General features: G+C 34.5%; 1 protein-coding gene across 2 annotated transcripts in view; it reads right to left on the bottom strand.

The window, feature by feature from the left end:
* Positions 1-7256: 7256 nt before the first annotated feature.
* Positions 7257-18807, bottom strand: part of LOC136032174 (protein drumstick-like) — a 29069-nt gene continuing 17518 nt past the window's right edge. Inside the window, exons 3-4 of one of the 2 annotated variants that reach the window (XM_065712364.1) lie at positions 14714-14769; positions 7257-7716 (exon numbers count right to left, since the gene is read on the bottom strand). In XM_065712364.1, coding sequence (XP_065568436.1) covers positions 14760-14769 — 10 coding nt within the window. In that variant the 3' untranslated portion in view covers positions 7257-7716; positions 14714-14759. The remainder of the gene's footprint in view (positions 7717-14713; positions 14770-18807) is intronic. The other variant, XM_065712363.1, reaches the window with a different exon arrangement.

Raw genomic sequence — 18807 nt, 5'->3', positions numbered from 1 at the left:
GAGACAGTCTCTTTTGGCTTTACTCTAATTAGGCTCTCCAGTCTTTCATCACTTAGACCAAGTTGAGTCACTAAGCTCGATCGTCTGTCTTTCATCCGAATTTTCTATTAAGATACCTTATAATTTCTCTTTTATTTAATGCGTTGCATGTTCTTCTTTTCACCGGCACAAATATCGAGTTCAAAATTGGAGCTTTTGATGTGCAAAAAATTGAAAAAAAATCTTTGCACAAGGAGCTGATACAATATCAGTGACAATATTGTATTGGTAATAATATCGCTTCCACTTCCACAGCTACTTTATCTCGGTCTAAGTCGGACTTTAGATCTTACCTCGGGCCGTTTTGTGTTAAGTCTATGTTTATAGAGCCAGTAACAGAAATTGAAATTACTAAAATTGTTAATGGATTGAAAGACTCATCTTCACCTGGGCCAGATTCTATTCCTACTAAGGTAGTTAAATCTATTCTTCCTTCAATAGTTGTGCCTCTTACAAAACTTGTTAATCTTTCATTGATGTTTCTGATGTTAGAATATCCCGATTATTATTTTTTATTGGAATGGCGGGAATATACCATTTCATTAATTTAAAGTGATAGTCCAAGGCAATTCACACCACCATTGCACTCAGTGGCTAGATAGCGTAAGACACAAAAACACACAAATACAGGCCAAGAGACAGGCAAATCATACTTTGAGACATACAGGCAAGGTGAGAGAGACACAAAAAGCATACACAAACAGACAGTGATTTTTCTTCGTGAACCTTCTTGTTTGGTGATTTTTAAACTTACTGTATGTTTATATTTGTATCTTCTTGAAACTTGTTGTATATGTTTTTTTTTTTCTTCGTGAAACATGTCTCATGTTGATTTTTTCTTCAAGATACCTATTGTATGTTGATTTGTTTCTCTTGAAACTTGTTTTATGTTTATTCTTCCTTCGTGCAACATGTTGCATCTTGGTTTCTTATATATGAAAATTGTCACATGCGGATTTTCTTTGTGAAACTTTTTGTATGTAATTTTTTTCTTCGCATATCTTATTTTATGATGATGCTTTGTAAATTTTTGTTTTTGTCCAGAAACTTTTTTATGTTCATTTTTTTCTGAATCTTGTTACAAGTTAGTTTTTTGTGTGTCAAAACTTGTTCAATGACACACATTGTAAGTTGGTTACGTAAGTTAATTCGTAACTTATGTATATTTTTACTAATAAAAATGTTCATAAAAAAATTAAAAGTTCTAGTTACCTTTTTAAGTAACCAAAGAATTGGAAGGCAACTAGGCCTCCTCCCCCGCTCCTGTTTTTCTCAAAATCGTCCGATCAAAACTCTGAGAAAGCCATTTAGTCAAAAAAATAAATTAATATGCAAATTTCGTTCTAGTTATTCATGTGCGGAGAGCCAAAATCAAAACATGCATTAATTCAAAAACGTTCAGAGATTAAATAAAAAAAAATAAGTTTTTTAACTAAAAGTAAGGAGTGACATTAAAACTTAAGACGAACAGAGATTACTCCGTAAATGAAAGGGGCTGTTCCCTTCTCAACATCCCGCTTTTTACGCTAAAGTTTTTTTCTGTTTGAAAAAGTAGACTTGAGAGAAAGAGTCAAACTTTAGCATAAAGAGCAAGGCGTTGAGGAGGGAACAGTCCCTTTCATATATGGAGCAATCTCTGTTCATTTTAGGTTTTAATGTCGCTCCTTACTTTCAGTTAAAAAAAAATTATTTAATCTGGTTAGAGCCAGAAATTACCCATACTCTATGACTATCTGCTTTACTTTTCCCCTTGGATGATAAACTAACATCAAAAATTGAAAATAATTATTTTTATACAACCCTGTAAAAGTTATGCCGGCTTTTCCTCCCACAGAGACAGTCTCTTTTGGCTTTACTCTAATTAGGCTCTCCAGTCTTTCATCACTTAGACCAAGTTGAGTCACTAAGCTCGATCGTCTGTCTTTCATCCGAATTTTCTATTAAGATACCTTATAATTTCTCTTTTATTTAATGCGTTGCATGTTCTTCTTTTCACCGGCACAAATATCGAGTTCAAAATTGGAGCTTTTGATGTGCAAAAAATTGAAAAAAAATCTTTGCACAAGGAGCTGATACAATATCAGTGACAATATTGTATTGGTAATAATATCGCTTCCACTTCCACAGCTACTTTATCTCGGTCTAAGTCGGACTTTAGATCTTACCTCGGGCCGTCTTGTGTTAAGTCTATGTTTCTAGAGCCAGTAACAGAAATTGAAATCACTAAAATTGTTAATGGCTTGAAAGACTCATCTTCACCTGGGCCAGATTCTATTCCTACTAAGGTAGTTAAATCTATTCTTCCTTCAATAGTTGTGCCTCTTACAAAACTTGTTAATCTTTCATTTAAATATGGGGTTTTTCCAGATCCTCTCAAGCGTGCTCGGATTATTGTTCTGTATAAAGGTGGACCAAGAAATGATCCAGCAAATTATCGACCAATTTCAATTTTATCAGTATTTAGTAAAATCTTCGAAAAGGCTATGCTTTCTCGTCTGCTTAAATTTCTAAAATCTAAAGAGTTTCTTCATGATTTTCAATTTGGTTTCCGAATGAAGCACTCCACTGAGCATGCATGTATGACCCTTTTGAATTTTATACATTCTGAATTGGATTCGGGATTAATTCCGGCTGCTATATTCCTGGATATTCGCAAGGCATTCGATTCCTTAACCCATGAAATTCTTCTATCGAAGATGTCTCATTTTGGCATTAGGGGTAATGTATTTTCTTGGTTTCAATCTTATTTGAATGATAGGTTAATTTCTGTCAATCCACAATTTAATTTCTGTCAATCACAAGTGAATTTTGGCGTCCCTCAGGGATCAGTTTTAGGGCCAGTGCTATTTTTGATTTATATAAATGATCTTTTTTACGCAGTAAAAAAGCAGAAGCCTATTCATTGCTGTAGACTCTGTCATCCTAAACCTTCCCTTGCCCATAGTGCCAGCTATAGTTCGCCATCTTCTGATGTCCTTGTTTGTTTTGCTGATGATACCACACTCGGCACTTCGGGGAACTGTGAATCCGAGCTTCGATTAAACTTGGAATACTTGTTTGAGAGAGTAATTTCATGGCTTGATGCTAATTTTCTTACCCTAAATTATTGAAAATCCAATTTTTTGATATTTTCGCATGTTTCTCAGATTTATCCCAAGTTATCAGAAATTTATCAGCCAAATGGGATAATTCACAGATCTAAAGATCGATATGTTCGTTTTTTGGGCATTCTTGTTGATGAAAACTTGTCTTTCAAGCGTCACATTGATTTGATTAAAATGAAGATATGCAGGAGTCTCGGTATTTTAAGGAAACTCAAACATATTTTCCCTGGATCAATTTTGGAAATCGTTTTTCACTCCTTGATCCGATCTTACGTTTCCTACTGTCCAATAGTATGGATTTCAACCTTTCCTTCACTGTTAAAACCACTTTCTAAGGTTTATAATAAAGCTAGAAACCTCATTAAGGAAACTAACCGTTCAAGAGTTATCCCATTACTTGATCTCGAGTCACTGTATATTCTTTCGTGTGCATGTTTTAATTTTTCTCAGCTTCATGGTGACCTCCCCCGTCCCCTAAGTGTTCAGCCATCTTTCACCTCTGATCAGAATAATTATAAGCTTCGCAACACCGAAAATCATATTCAAGTTCCTTTTACTCCTTGTGTAAGGTCAGACTTTAATCCTTTAATTGCGAGTTATATTGTATGGAATAAGTTGCCCGAATCAGCTCGAAGGTGCCACTCATTCGGTTTGTTCAAAAAAATATTAAAAATTCATTGACTTCTTAGAATTTATTTTATCTATTTTTGTATGTGTATATGCGTGTATGTAGTCTATGTATATATATTTCCTTATTATTTCATTGGAGTCTATTTTATCTACAGATCTACATAATTAATTTAGTCTATTCAATCTATTAGTCTATTTAGTTTTGTTTTCTATAGTTTTTTATTTTATTTATATTTTCCTTTCTTCTCCTTTTTGCTCTTCTCTCTGTGAGTAAGTGATTATATTTTTTTTTCTTCTCTGAGTAAGTGGCTCGTTCATTTTCCCCTTTTTTACAGGCCAAAGAGCCTTTGGGGAAATAGTAAAATTTAATATTGTATGTGTGTTTCGTGATGAATAAATCTTATCTTATCTTATAAGTAGAACGTCAATTGTGAAAACTGGTGTTCCATTGAGCGGATATTTTTGCAACGTTAATAAAAATACAATTTTAGCTACAATGTTTGTAATTTTTGATAATCTTTTCTGGAAAAAAGATTTGGGCCTTAGGACTGACGACTCTCAAACTTGTAAATTATTTCCCCGTCAATCTTCAAGTCGACTGTGGTTATTTGAGAGGTGGTATGTTGCACTTTTCCAAAGTGATACTTATGACTCACCTAATTAACATGATGTATGGAATCGATTGGTTCAAACCGTTTACCCATTTCTCTTTTCCTTTTCGCTTAAGCTAGAGGATTGTACTTCTTCCAGAAGTCGTTGAGTCTCTCTTTCTAAAATGAAAGAATAGTTGGAACTTAGAGATTTTAATTTCAAAATTTTCGCTCCGAATAAAAACTCTTTTTAAGAACAGCTGTCCATTAATAGCAGTGAGACACCTCCCCCATTCGAAAAAGAAAGAGAAGAAATAAACTGTTTTTATTACACTGTAAACTCTATGTTAGTCTTCCTAATTACCACAACCGAAGAATTTTTCGGCTTGAAAACATTTGAACATATTCGAAATATTTTTCAATTTTTCACTCTCCTGAACACCCTCCGTGCAAGAAACACCATTTGGATTATTGAATTGTAGTTATGTAATAAAGTCAATGCCTAAAAATTACCATTTTCTTTGCTTTATTTACAAAAGATTCAAGAAATTTTAGCGCGTTAAAACCAAGCCATTTGCCGACAATCAAAAAAAAAAAAAAAAATATTTGACTCTGGATTCGTTATCATTCTACTTTTTGAGTCTTGCTGTAAAAAGATGAAGTTTGTTTATAAAGCGATTAAATTATGATAATTCGCAATATGTTTGTTACTTTGTGCCGTGATAAAGCTTCTGGTTTTATCAAATGTAATAGAGGCATTTTTTTATAGAACCGGTGTTTCTCATATTTTCATGAAAATTAAAGGAAATTGAGACCCAGTGGCAAATTGTAAAATAGCATCTGCGTCAAACAATTTTCAGAGCAAATATAATTTAATATCAGTTTTGGAAAAAAAAAACCTGAAGGATATTCCTAAGAATTTTATTTCAAGTTCATTCTGGAAACACATAAGAACGGATTTATCTATCACCGCCATTCTTGGAAAAAAAAAGACATGGAACAGTAAATCCTGCTCTTACCTATCAGTGTTTTTCACCCACCGTAATCTATTGTGATGTACTTTGTTAAATTTGCAATTATTTTTATTTGCCGCATTACTTTTCTATAAGAGATTTTGGTCAGTTGAGGTCAAGTGACTCCTCGAGTCCACTCAAGGCCTACAAATCATATTGCTCACCTTTTGCTGGTGAGCATTTTGATGATACTCACCGTCTACTACAATTGTTTCAGATAAGTAATTGCCTTTGTATTATTGGATCAATGTTACGCGAGTGGTATTTCTTTTCCATCCAAGAGCCCCGTGGAGTGACTATTCAACAGTCATAATAACATGATGGTGGTAAAATTCAAGATGATTTGCTCTATGTTTTTTTGGCGTGTAGTTGAGTTTGGCTGATGAAACTTTCTGGAGTGTATCTTAAGGCCACATTATACTCTTAGAATGTATTTTTAAGTCCCTATTGGTAATCATAACAAATTCTTAAAACTCCAATGACTGCACAGAAGACAGGCGATTTTATAAAAATAATCCTAACGATTTGGATAGAATTTAAGGCCATATTAACGATCTTTCAAATTTAAGACACTTCTTAACAAAAAATCGTTAAAAGTTATGAATCGGGATTTGGTAAATATATGGGGCTAAAAACCGTTTCGTTGGGCTTCATTTGTGTTACAGATCCATCTTTAAAAAATCAATTTTGTGATACAAAGTTTGTCTTGCATCATCAAAGGTTATTAGACTTTGGAGCAGAATAGGGGTTTGGGTAAATACTTTAAAAAGCACTCCCGGGGCACAATTTAAGCTCAAAATCCCAAGCAAATCGTGCCAACCATCGAAAAAAAAAATAATTACTCGGATAGAATGTAGGACAAAATCGACAATTTAACTATAGGTGAGAGGTGGAGTATATCGGTTGAAACAGCCAAAGCTATGCAAATGGTCTGAAAACTACTGGAAATTATTTAAAAACAGAAAACTATGTGTCATATGTGCCCCTTGCCCTATGCCCCCACGTCAGCACGCACGCAAGTTATTAGTTTTTCACGGTTGTTAGTGGGATAAGTTTCCCAAGAACGCCAGATCACAGAACTCATCATGCATCCTGGGTCATCTATCCTTGCTGGTATAGATATAACTATCATATCGCTCAGAAAAAACGGAGAATTTGCTAGATGGTTTCCAGAAATTGCCAACGGATTGTTTTTGTGCCGCCCAACTGGCTGACCGTATCTCAGACAGTAAGCTCTGCGAAAAATATGGTTCAATCCGACTCTAGGGCTATAGTGAGAGAAAGGTTGAGATGACTAGCACACGTTCTGCAGATGAAGGATGACAGATTGTCAAAGATCGTCCTTGTCGGCCAACCGTCTAGGGTCAAACGAAAAGCAGGTCATCCCCAAATGTGGATTTCGTAAGGAAAGATTTAAGGTAAAGGAGAACTTCTTGGGAAGGTATAAAGAGGGAGGTTTGAATAGAGAAGGATGGAGGAGGAGAATACGTAGTTGTGTTGACTTCAGGCAGCTTGTTACTGCAGTGAGTGATAAAAGAGTGGAAGATTGCAAATTTCTCCGCTAGAAACTTCAACAACCAGTGGTCTTCTCTCTTCGTATAGTATGTAGTTATGTTTGTGTTTGTTGATTGTAATCTCTCTTATCGCTGATGTTTATTTTCTCTTTATATTTTTTGTCTTACTCCGTCACTACGGCTACAAACCCTCTTTTGTTTTGTTGCCGGGTCAGGAATAAACTGATTGATTGATTGATTGAATGTGGCAAACATATAGAAACGCAATATGGTTGGATTCAATAAAACAGATATCATAACATAAACATAGCCTACTGAATAGTATAAAGACGTGGTCAAATATAATATACAAAGAAGACTAAGAGCTAAAGCGATATAAACAATTTTAATATTTTCAAGCTATTAACAATCACAAATCCGCAGAAAAAGAATCACAATATTCAAAACATATCAAATAAAAATCACTGGTTTTCTTGTCTCTTAAAATTTATTGGCGGAAATGAAGTGAAGAACCAAAAAGAAAATAGCACAAAGCACAAAGTTAGAGCGAACGGACGGACTCATTAAGAGATAAAAATAACGCAACAATATATATAAAAAACTAATATAAAGCATCATAAGCAGGTAAGAAGTAAGTTTTTTTTTATATAGATAAATACGATAAAAGAGAGTTTCAGGCACTAGAATTCTCGTCTAATGGTGAATCGCATCCAGGCGACTTACAATAGACACAGTCGAAATAACACATAGCGAAACACTGTACAAAAGTATTTACATAGCTGGAATCGAGTAGCTGGCAGTCTTATAGGCAGTTCCATGAACTAGTCTGAAAATAAAGAAAAAAATTAATTAATAAGTAAATCTAAGAAATGGTTCTTATAAAATACTAACAATCAGCTATTCAAAGGTACAAATTCATATGGCTGTGTGCACCTTTCGTTATTCAAAAAAAAAAGTAAAAACAAATAAAAAGACACTTTCCCTGCAGTGGCTGATGATTTAAATGGGGACAAAATTTGTTTGTTCTAGAAATTGATTCAATATAAAGAAGAAACTTGGAGTTCCGCATACATTTTAGATTTATTTTTTTTATCAGAGAAAAAATAAACTAGAGCAATAGAAAAAATAGCAAAACAGAGATCATACTGACAAAAAATGACAAAAGAAAAGCAATCAAAATAAATTTTTTAAATATCGTTGAAGTAAGACCTATATGCTGTTTTTCCTTTAGGCAACCTCCTAAATTTGTCAGACATTACTTTACAACCAAGTTTTTGGCGCGTAATTGTATTATAATAATTTCGCAATATAAATTGCCATGCCAATTTTAACTGTAGAAAAAATGAACTATCCAAGGGGTTTGTTTTAAGATCCCATTAAGCAAACTTAATTGGTGTACTACTCAGTGGCGTAATTTTGTCAAAATCCTTGGGAGGGGCAAAGTTGGAGCCAATTTTCCCAAATCAAGTGAAAATGGCAGGAAAAAACTGAAAAAAGAGCCATTTGGTACCAAAAACGTACTATAAGCGGCTTGAATTATGTACTAAAGGTACATTGTAAAGGTACTATGGGGCTTGAATTATGCAGGCTTATCTTAGTTTCGACAAGATTTTTGAAGAGCCTAAATTTCAGCTGGGAAGAGGGTAAAATTGGGTGTGGGGGGAGGGACATGACTTCCAGGAGGAGCAGTTGCCCCCTGCCCAATATCAAATGATGCACCAGGTATTACTTAACTTCTAAACTAGAAGGTTCAGAAAACCATTAACTATATTTTCGAGCATACAAACCCTGAAATAGGATTGAACTTTCAAAGTTTAAATTACTTGTACAGGTTCGTTTTTGTTTTTAATTACGTACTTTTCAACTGGAATTATTTTGGATCACTTTAATTTATCCTGAATTAACGTTGGACTTCAAATACTCACTTAATGTTGGAATCAAAAATGAAGAAACACGTAAAGGAAAATAATTCGCGAGGTATCTAAGGCTTGGAAAACGTAGGAAGTTATCGGAAACCTTTCAAAATGAAGGTTCCAAAGGAGGAACTTGAAAGAAAAAATTGAAACTATTGAATATATTTGTAGCAATATATAAAAATACTCCGGATAGCAAATAATAAAAGCTATGGCGACAATAAAAACCAAATAATTAAGAATTTATATTCAAGTATTTTGCTTGAATTAGAACATTCCTACTCCGTAAAGCTTTTTGGCATTTAAATAAGGATATTGAAAAGTGGAAAACTGTATCTTGTTGCTGGTCATGGAAAAGAACGCTATAGGCAACTCAGAACTACTGAATGTTATGGAGGATAATAGGTGGATAATAGTATTATTTATAATAGGATAATTTCATTCTGTTTGTCAGTTGAATTGATCAAATTGGCATTGAATAGTCTATAGACGATCATAAGTATTCGTGATCTGTGAAGGTTTGATAGGCATTATTTGGGTATGATGCCATTCACTTTAGGAACTATGAGTTTAAGATGGTTAAGTTCTGTTTCTTAATAAATTCCCGGTAGAAAACTTTCTTTGCCTTTGCTTCCATTTTTTCACTGCCAAAATACCGTTTCAGACAAGTTAAAGTGGAGGATTGCTTAGCATGTCAATTGTTCAAATAGTTCGAGGTAACCAACTGTAAGTATGGAGCAGCCCGGCTCCATAGTAACCGAAACTCTAAAAACATTTTGACACCAATAGATACATCAAAGGAATTGAATTTTTATGTTGATTTCAAATATATAAGTCTCGTCCATTTTAGTTTTACCCATCATATTTTATGGCCTGACGAAATTCGCCTTATTTTCGGAAAAACGGGGAAACACCCCCTAAAAGTTATAGAACCTTAATGAAAATCACACCATCATATTTAGCGTATCAGAGAATCCTATTGTAGAGGCTTCAAGCTCATATCTACAATTAAAATAAAAAAAGCTTTTTTAACTGAAAGTAAGGAGCAACATTAAAACTTAAAACGAACAGAAATTACTCAGTATATGAAGGGGCTGTTCCCTCCTCAACGCCCCGCTCTTTATGCTAAAGTTTGACTCTTTCTATCAACTCTACTTTTTAAAACAGTAAAAAAAACTTTAGCGTGAAGACGGAGTGTTGAGGAGGGAACAACCCCTTCTATATACGGAGTAATTTCTGTTCGTTTGAAGTTTTTATGTTGCTCCTTACTTTCAGTTAAAAAACTTGTTTTTTGTATTTCATTTCTGAACATTTTTGATTTTTGGCTCTCTGCACATGAATAATTAAAACGGAATTTGTATATTAATTTATTTTTCTTTGGCTAAATGGCTTTCTCACAGTTTGATCGGACGATTTTGAGAAAAAAAGGAGCAGGGGAGTAGGCCTAGTTACCCTCCAATGTTTTGGTTACTTAAAAAGACAACTAGAACTTTTAATTTTACCGATGTTTTTACTAGTGAAAATATACATAACTTACGAATTAACTTACGTAACGAACTTTTAAATTCGTATTTTTTTATTACGTATATGAGGGGGTTCACCCCTCGTCAATACCTCGCTCTTTACACTAAAGCTTGAATTGTGTTTGTAGAATAAATAGTTGAAATTAATAAAATTACTTTAGCGTAAAGAGCAAGGTATTAGGAGGAGGTGGACCCCTCATATGCGTAATAATTTCTGTTCGTTTTAAGTTTTTAATGATGCTCCTTACTTTCAGTTTAAGAAACTTTTTATTCTTATTTTTTCATTGCCCTTTAAAAACATGCTAAAAATCCCGCACCCCCGTCATGGAAATTCTATTCCCCCATGACAAATTTCTCCATGAAAAGTTCCCCGCATAGCCCCTCTCCTCACCCCCAACCAAAAAAATCCCCCTAAAAGTGTCTGTACACTTCCCGATAACCATTACTATGTGTAAACACTTGTCAAAGTTTTTAAGTTGCAGCCCCTCCCAAGGGGACTGTGCGAGAGTAAGTCGTCCCCAAAGATATAGTTATTAAGGTTTTTGACTCTGCTGAATACAACGGCTATCTCGGAATTTTGATCCAGTGACTATGGAAAAAAAAGAGCGTGGGAGGGGGCCTAGGTGCCCTCCAATTTTTTTGGTCACTTAAAAAGGGCACTAGAACTTTTAATTTCCGTTATAATGATCCCTCTAGTGACATTCTAGGGCCACTGGGTTGATATGATCACCCCTTGGAAAAAAAAACAAAAAAACAAACAAATAAACACGCATCCATGATCTGTCTTGCGGCAAATTATACAAAATTCCACATTTTTGCAGATAGGAGCTTGAAACATCTACTGTAGCGTTCTCTGATACGCTAAATCTGATGGTGTGATTTTCGTTAAGATTCTATGACTTTTAAGGGGTGTTTTGTCATATTTTCTAAAATAAGGGAAATTTTCACAGGCTTGTAATTTTTGATGGGTAAGACTGAATTTGATGAAACTTGTACAATTAAAATCAGAGTTAAATTGCGATTCTTTTGATGTAACTATTGGTACCAGCATTCTGTTGTTTAGAGTTTCGGTTACTATTGAGCCGAGTCGCTCCTTACTACAGTTTGTTAACATGAACTGTTTGAAAATGCGGAATTTAGTATTTTTTTTTTTTTTTTTTTACCAGAAGAAAGATCACGGATGTGTGTTTATTTGTTGTTTTTTTCCCAAGGGGTGATCATATCGACCCAGTGGTCCTAAAATATTGCAAGAGGGCTCAATTGAACAGAAATTAAAAGCTATAGCGCCATTTTTAAGTGACCAAAAATTGGAGGGCAACTAGTCCCCCTCCCACGCTCATTATTTTCCCAAAGCAATCGGATAAAAATTTTGACATAGCCATTTTGTTCAGCATAGTATTTTGTTCAGCACAGTTTCTTTGAGGATGACTTAATCCTCCACAGTCCCCGGGGGAAGAGAGGCCAATTATGAACTTCGCCCATTGTTTACATATAGTATTGGTTATTGGGAAATATACAGACACTTTCACGGGGGATTTTTTTCGTGTGGTTGGGGAAGGAAGTTACGTGGGAGGATCTTTTCATGGAGGAATTTTTTATTGGGGAAGACAATTTTTCTTAATCGGGGAAGAAATAATGCCAGATTTCCATGCATAAAAAACGACCAGAAATTAAATTAAAAAACAAGTTTTTTCATCTGAAAGTAAGGGGCTACATTAAAGCTTAAAACGAACAAAAACTATTACATATATGAAGGGGTTTGCCTCCTCGTCAATTCCTCGCTCTTTACGCTAAAGGTTTTTTTTAGTAATTTCAAATTTATTCTAATTGAACAGCCTTTGTGATTCAGGGGTCATTCTTTAAGAATTGGAACAAAATTTGAACTTTAGCGTAAAGGGCAAGATACTGAAGAGGGGCGAATCCCCTCATATATGTAATAATAAATAAAATAAACAGTTCTTTTTAATGAACTGTAAGTAAGGAGCGACCCGGCTCAATAGTTACGAAAAATCTAAAAATGGAATTTCGATATCAATAGACACATCAAAAGAATCAGTTTTTTATCCTGACCTCATCAAGTTTAGTTTTACATATCAAAAGTTACGAGCCTCAGAATACTTTCCTTATTTTCAAAAAAGAATCTTAATGAAAATCACACTATCAGAATCTCAGAGAACCCTATTTTAGAGGTTTCATGCTTCTATCTACAAAAATGTGGAATTTTGTATTTTTTGCCAGGAGATCACGGTTGCGTGTTTATTTGTGTTTTTTCCCGGGGATGATCGTTTACCCAAGGGTCCTAGAAAATCTCGAGATAGTTCATCCGAAGAGAAATTAAAAGTTCAAGCGCCCTCTTTAAGTGACCAAAAATTAGAGAGCAACTATGCCCCTCCCACGCTAATTTTTTCCCAAAGTCACCTGATCAAAATTTTGAGATAGCCATTTGGTTCAGCATAGTCGAGCGATCTAACTTTGTCTTTGAGGATGACTTAATCCTCCACAGTCCTAGGGGGAAGAGCAGCAAGTTGTGAATTCTGGCCAATGTTTACATAGGGTATTGGCTATTGGGAAAGTATACATACATTTTCAGGGGGGATAATTTCTGGTGGGGAGATCGGGCGGAGAACGATACATGGGGGGATCTTTTCATTTAGGAATTTTTCAAGGGAGAAGGGAATTTCCCGTGAAGGGGGTGTCGGATTTCTCCGCATTATTTAAAAACAATCAGAACTTAAATAAAAAAAAACAAGTTTTTCCAACTGAAAGTAAGGAGTAACATTAAAACTTGAAACAAACAAAAATTATTACGTATATGAGGGGGTTGGCCCCCTCGTCAACACCTCGCTCTTTACGCCAAGTTTTTTTAGTACTTTCATAAGAGCTATTTATTCTAATTAAACACTTTGTGATTTAAAAGTCATTTTTAAAGAATTGGAACAAAACTCGAACTTTAATGTAAAGAGCTAGGTATTGACGATATTTCAATTCGTCATGTGCGGCGAGCCAAAATCAAAACCTGCAATAATTCAAAATAATCAAAAATTAAATAAAAAAAGTTAAAAAGTAGATTTGTGGGAAAGAGTCAAACTTTTATTTACTTATTTAACAAGAGCTAAGAGCTCATATGGCACTTGTGACGAGGCCGGAAGAGCAAAGAGCTCATACAGTATGAGCTCTAGCAAAATTCTTAGAATCAATAGATTGATTTAAAAGGAAAATCAGTGGCTTAATGCCGGTTGGGATTTAAAATAAGAGCTCTGAGTCACGAGGTCCTTCTAAATATCAAAATTCAATAAGATCTGATCACCCACTCGTAAGTTATATACCTCATTTTTTCTAATTTTGTCTCTCCCTTCAGCCCCCAGATGGTCGAATCGGGAAAACGACTTTATCAAGTCAATTTGTACAGCTCCCTGACACGCCTACCAATTTTCATCGTCCTAGCACGTTCAGAAGCACCAAACTCGCCAAATCACTGAACCCCTCCCCCCAACTCCCCCAAAGAGAGCGAATCCAGTACGGTTCCTAGCACGTCCAGAAGTAAAACTTCAAAAATGAAATTTGAACATTCAGAACATTCAGGTGTTCAAGGACCAACAAGTTTGGACCTATATCTCGTTGTTGTTGAGCCTAAGGGTTTTATCCGACACTTAAAACTTCTTAGATAATTTTCAAAAACAATTTTATAAGTTGCTGTCAAAGGGAGAATCAGATGAGCAATGTATTTTTCATCATACTTTGATCTCCCTGATCGACGCTGCTCTGATGACCTTTTGAGAGCAGCTTAGCGAACGGTTTTCAGCAATTATCTCTGAATTGTAAATATGCCATCGTGACAGCGACGGAATGTACGTCAAAGCCAGCTATACGGATATGCTTGGAAGATACTTTTTTCATAAATGCAGATATAGGGTTTTCATTGTCCAAATGCAATATATGGCAGTGTTCCCAGTTAGTCCTCAAAGCAAGTAAAATAAAATGTTAAAATGCTCAGCATTACTAACATACCTTTTAGTGCTATCAAGTTAATACCCGAATATTCAAACATATCTTACAATATACAATACTATAAGTAAAAAGCATAGACTTCTACTTAATAATTCTAATATTCCTTATTATAACATAATAAAACATAGCAAAACCAAATAGCTCAAATTCCTAGGTTTTTTCCCCCCGATGGAAATAAAAACCAGAATTTATAAAGTGCTATAAATCTCAAAGGATACAATCTATCTTTTTATAATGTAAATATTATCAAATATGCAAGGCGATTGTTTAAATGAAAAATAAATGATTAAATATTATTTCAGCTATGTCAGGTGCCTTGTCATATTTGAAACTGATTAGATTAAAAGAAAACCGAATATAAGAAAAGATTGAAACATACCACGTAAAATGTTGGAAAGACAGCCAAGAAACGAGACCACCATAGGTTAGTAATGTCTGAAACAGAAAAACTTTTCAAATGTTTTGCCAAATTAGTATTGTTTAAAAGAGAGATGAAAAAGCGAAATCGTCAATTTTGACGCAAGTGATTGTAAGACCGAAAATGGAAGCGATAGTCAATGAAGTTGGAAGATTCTTGGACAAAAAAGAAAAAGAAGAAAGTAATATATTAGAGAAAACTCGGTGGTTTTTAGAAGGCTATAATTGTAATACAACTGCTATTAAGAAGTTAACAGGTTATTAAACTGTTCTCAACAATGTATAGTACAGCCATTCTTGGTTAGCTTTCTCACCCTGCACATACATGTTTTCATAAGTAATTCTCTTTGGTGTTTGCAATGAATTATCGGCTAATATCTCAACGATATAAATTTAAGTATAAACGTTTCTTTTTATGATATGTTTTTAAATAGAGCATCATAGATTCTGGTCATTCATTGTGTAGCTAACCTTTTTCATAATAAATAATTACCGACCGTACAGATAGTTAGACTGCACAAGAGACAAGAATGATTAGCTAACCCTTTCCATAATAAATGATTAGTGGGCCAACTAAAGAAATACAGTTGCAGATATATGGCATATTGTAACCTTTTTTAAAATAGTATGATTAAATAAAACTAATCCTAAACATGAGCACACGTAGCTTCTTGTCTAGGGGGGGGGCAGCCGTACTTACCCTTCTGAAAAATTCCGGATATCCATTGATTAGAAAACACCGTCAAACTTGTTAAACAATTATGCTGCTTCTTTTCATCAAATTTATTTGATATAAAACGAGGTATTAATGTGTACAGGGTTGCCACAACGGTTAGTTTTTAAAGTAGTAAAATTGCCTTTGGTAGATGGTGTAAAAGTTTTTAAAAGTTTTGCGTGCTAGGCAGTGATTTTCGGTGCTACACTATAAACAAATTTCGCGCGTATCACGATGCGATATCAATATCGAGATCGATATTCGAACATTACTGTTTATTCCCAGCCTTTTCAACCATCTACCTTTTATCAACTGCTTTTTTAGTTATCTACCTTTTTTCAACTGCTTTTTCAACCATCTGCTTTTTCAGCCATATCTAGTGTAAATTTGCAGTTTTAGGGGGGCAGCTGGCATCCTACCCCCCCCCCCCTCCTCCGTGCGCCCATGATCCTAAATAAAGCAAACTTTTTGTAGACTAAGCTAAGTGAAATTTGAACTGTTCAGGTGACAATCTAATCAAGTCAGTGAAGCAAAGTACGTGGGGAAAATTCCTTCCTGATTGAATTTTTATGTCCGAACCAAAGAGAGCGTATCAAAAGTACTCTTTTATTCCATTCGTTTGTCTTTGACGTTAATCGTCATGTTTCCCTTCTGCCAATCGCATTATTTCTTAAGCGTATATCAGAAAAAGCAGCCAAATGACCCCTCCTCTTTTTAGCAGTTGTTGTATTTATCTGTTATTGCTATATGAAGTTTTTGAGTCCGTAAAAAGAATGTAAAACCAGACTGGTTCTTTTGTATGAAATTTTAAGCAAGCAAAAAAGCAAAAAATTCTTTTGTCGCAACGTTTTTTAAATAAACCTTCTATTTACCTGCTCCCATAGCGCCTGGTGCAAAATAATTCATTTTTTATATTAGGCTGTTGTCCTGGGCACGGGACATCTACTGAAAGTACATTTCAAAATGTACTTAGACGGATTGTCTTCTTGAAATATTATCAAGCGTTTGATGTAAATAAATTTAGTTGGTAAATGCTGGTTCTTTAGAGAATATGGATGCGATTTTATCACGGCAGTGCTAACTGCCGTGCGTTAGCACGGCACGGCACGGCACGGCACGTTTGCACGGCAGTGCTAACTTATTAAAGAGCGAAGCCTGCTCCTTTATCAAAATTCAAAAAATGTATTTTTGAATAAATTTTCAAACCTAAAGATTTGCCATTAGACACAAATTAAGGAACGGTAACTAATATCAACTTAAAACTAAAAGTAATGAATTAAACAAACTTTAGGGAAATTCAAAGAGGAGCTTGGAATACATTGCAAACGGTGATGAATCGAAACAAAAGTCTACGATTAAAATTTCCATGTCCAAAAACTTTTCTTTAGAATTTTTCTGGGCTCTATCTTAAAAATTCGAAAAAATCACACATTACCCTGGGCAGCACTGAAATACAAAGATTACTTTTTTTTCTTTTCTACCAGGGCTAACAGGCGAGTGGAAATCGTAAAGGAATGGCTAATGGCTCCTTTGAAAGCTAATGTTTTCATCTAAGCCCCTTAATAACCAGAAAAAAACCATAAGCCTTCCAGAAACCAATCTGGCTAAGTCTACTTTTTACATTTTGAGGTTTTCTGCTTTCTATAAGCCAATTCGTCTCATTTAACCACGGACTATCTAAACGTTCATATTTATGAGTGGCAAGAACGTGACCACCTTTATCAATAGAAATCCAGCCTCTAAAAATAGAAATTAGATTACAATATATTCATAAAAATTTTATTTTTCATATTCATATTTCATATATATCATATATATTTTCATATTCCATATTTTCATATTTCATATATATCGTATATATTCATATACGTGGAATTCTTTAGTTTATAGTCACCTTCAAAAATGATTAAATAGAAAAAAAGGTTTCCAACTGAAAGTAAGGAGCAACATTAAAACATAAAACGAACAGAAATTATTACGTATATTAGGGGTCTTGCCCCCTCCTAAATACCTCGCTCTTCTCGCTGAAGTTCAAATTTTGTTCCAATTCTTTAAGAATGACCCCTGAATCACAAAGGGTTTAATAAGAATAGATAGTTTTTATGGAAGTACTAAAAATACTTTAGCGTAAAGAACGAGGCATTGACGAGGGGGCGAACCCCCTCACATACGCAATAATTTCTGTTCGTTTTCAGTTTTAATGCTGCTTTTTAATTTCAGTTAAAAAAGAATTTTTTTATTTAATTTCTGATCGTTTTTTAAATAATACGGGAAAAATACGGCGCATACTTCATGAAAAATTCCTTTCGACCATGAAAAATTCCTCCATGAAAACATCCTCCCACGTAGGTTCCTCCCGCCCCCCGAAAGAATCCCCAAAAAAACATCTTTATACTTCCCAATAATCAATACTATATGTAAACAAGGGGGAAAGTTCACAACTTGCAGCTCTTCCCCTGGGGACTCTGGATGATTCAGACATCCCCAAAGACATATTTATTAGATTTTCGACTATGTTTAACAAAATGGCTGTCTCAAAATTTTGATCACGTGACTACGGGAAAAAATGAACGTGGGAGGGGGTCTAGATGCCCTCCAATTTTTTGTCATTAAAAAAAGGCACTAGAACTTAACTAAGATTGAGCTATATCATACCAAGCTATCGACAAAAAAACTAATCAAATGGCTTCGATATCTGGCATTATTTAGCTGGGCTCAACAAAATTTTAAATTACCCCATCTGTGTTCAATTATCACTGTTTAAGTGCAAACAGATCAGAAATAATGTCAGACTTCACAGTTTCTTTTTAAACAAGTTTAGATAATTCTATAAGAAAAATTACAGGGAACATCGTTCTGGTTTGGTGAGTGGACGGATCTGAAACTCGGAAATTTTTTAATATAAGTATTTTGTCCTTTTAATTCAAGTTATAGTTGTAGGTGTCACAAAATCTTATGTTTCACAGGAAACAAAATTCTCAACGTTCTGGAATATCTGGAAACTTTCTAACGAGCAACATCTGCAGAACTCACAAAATAAACTTCAAAACTCTTATTAACTCTTAATCAATAGTCTTCAGTTCAAACTTTTTTTTTAATTTTGTGAATTTGTTTTTATGCTCAATTTAGCTTCATTTTAACCATTAGTAAAATAGCAGCGTAGCTTCCACAGATAATAAGCTGTCACTAAGGTACAGAAAAATACAGTGCCATCACCAGCATGCGAAGGCAAAATTAATGTAGTTTCATGTTATTCAATACCAGCTATGTCTAATATATACAAGTTCAAATACATGATCACAAAATAAGAAACTCAATAGAAAAGGGGCATAGAGGTTTTA

This window comes from Artemia franciscana, chromosome 10 (assembly GCF_032884065.1).
Source record: "Artemia franciscana chromosome 10, ASM3288406v1, whole genome shotgun sequence".
Classification (NCBI taxonomy): domain Eukaryota; kingdom Metazoa; phylum Arthropoda; class Branchiopoda; order Anostraca; family Artemiidae; genus Artemia; species Artemia franciscana.
This window is presented reverse-complemented; position numbering and strand designations above follow the sequence as displayed.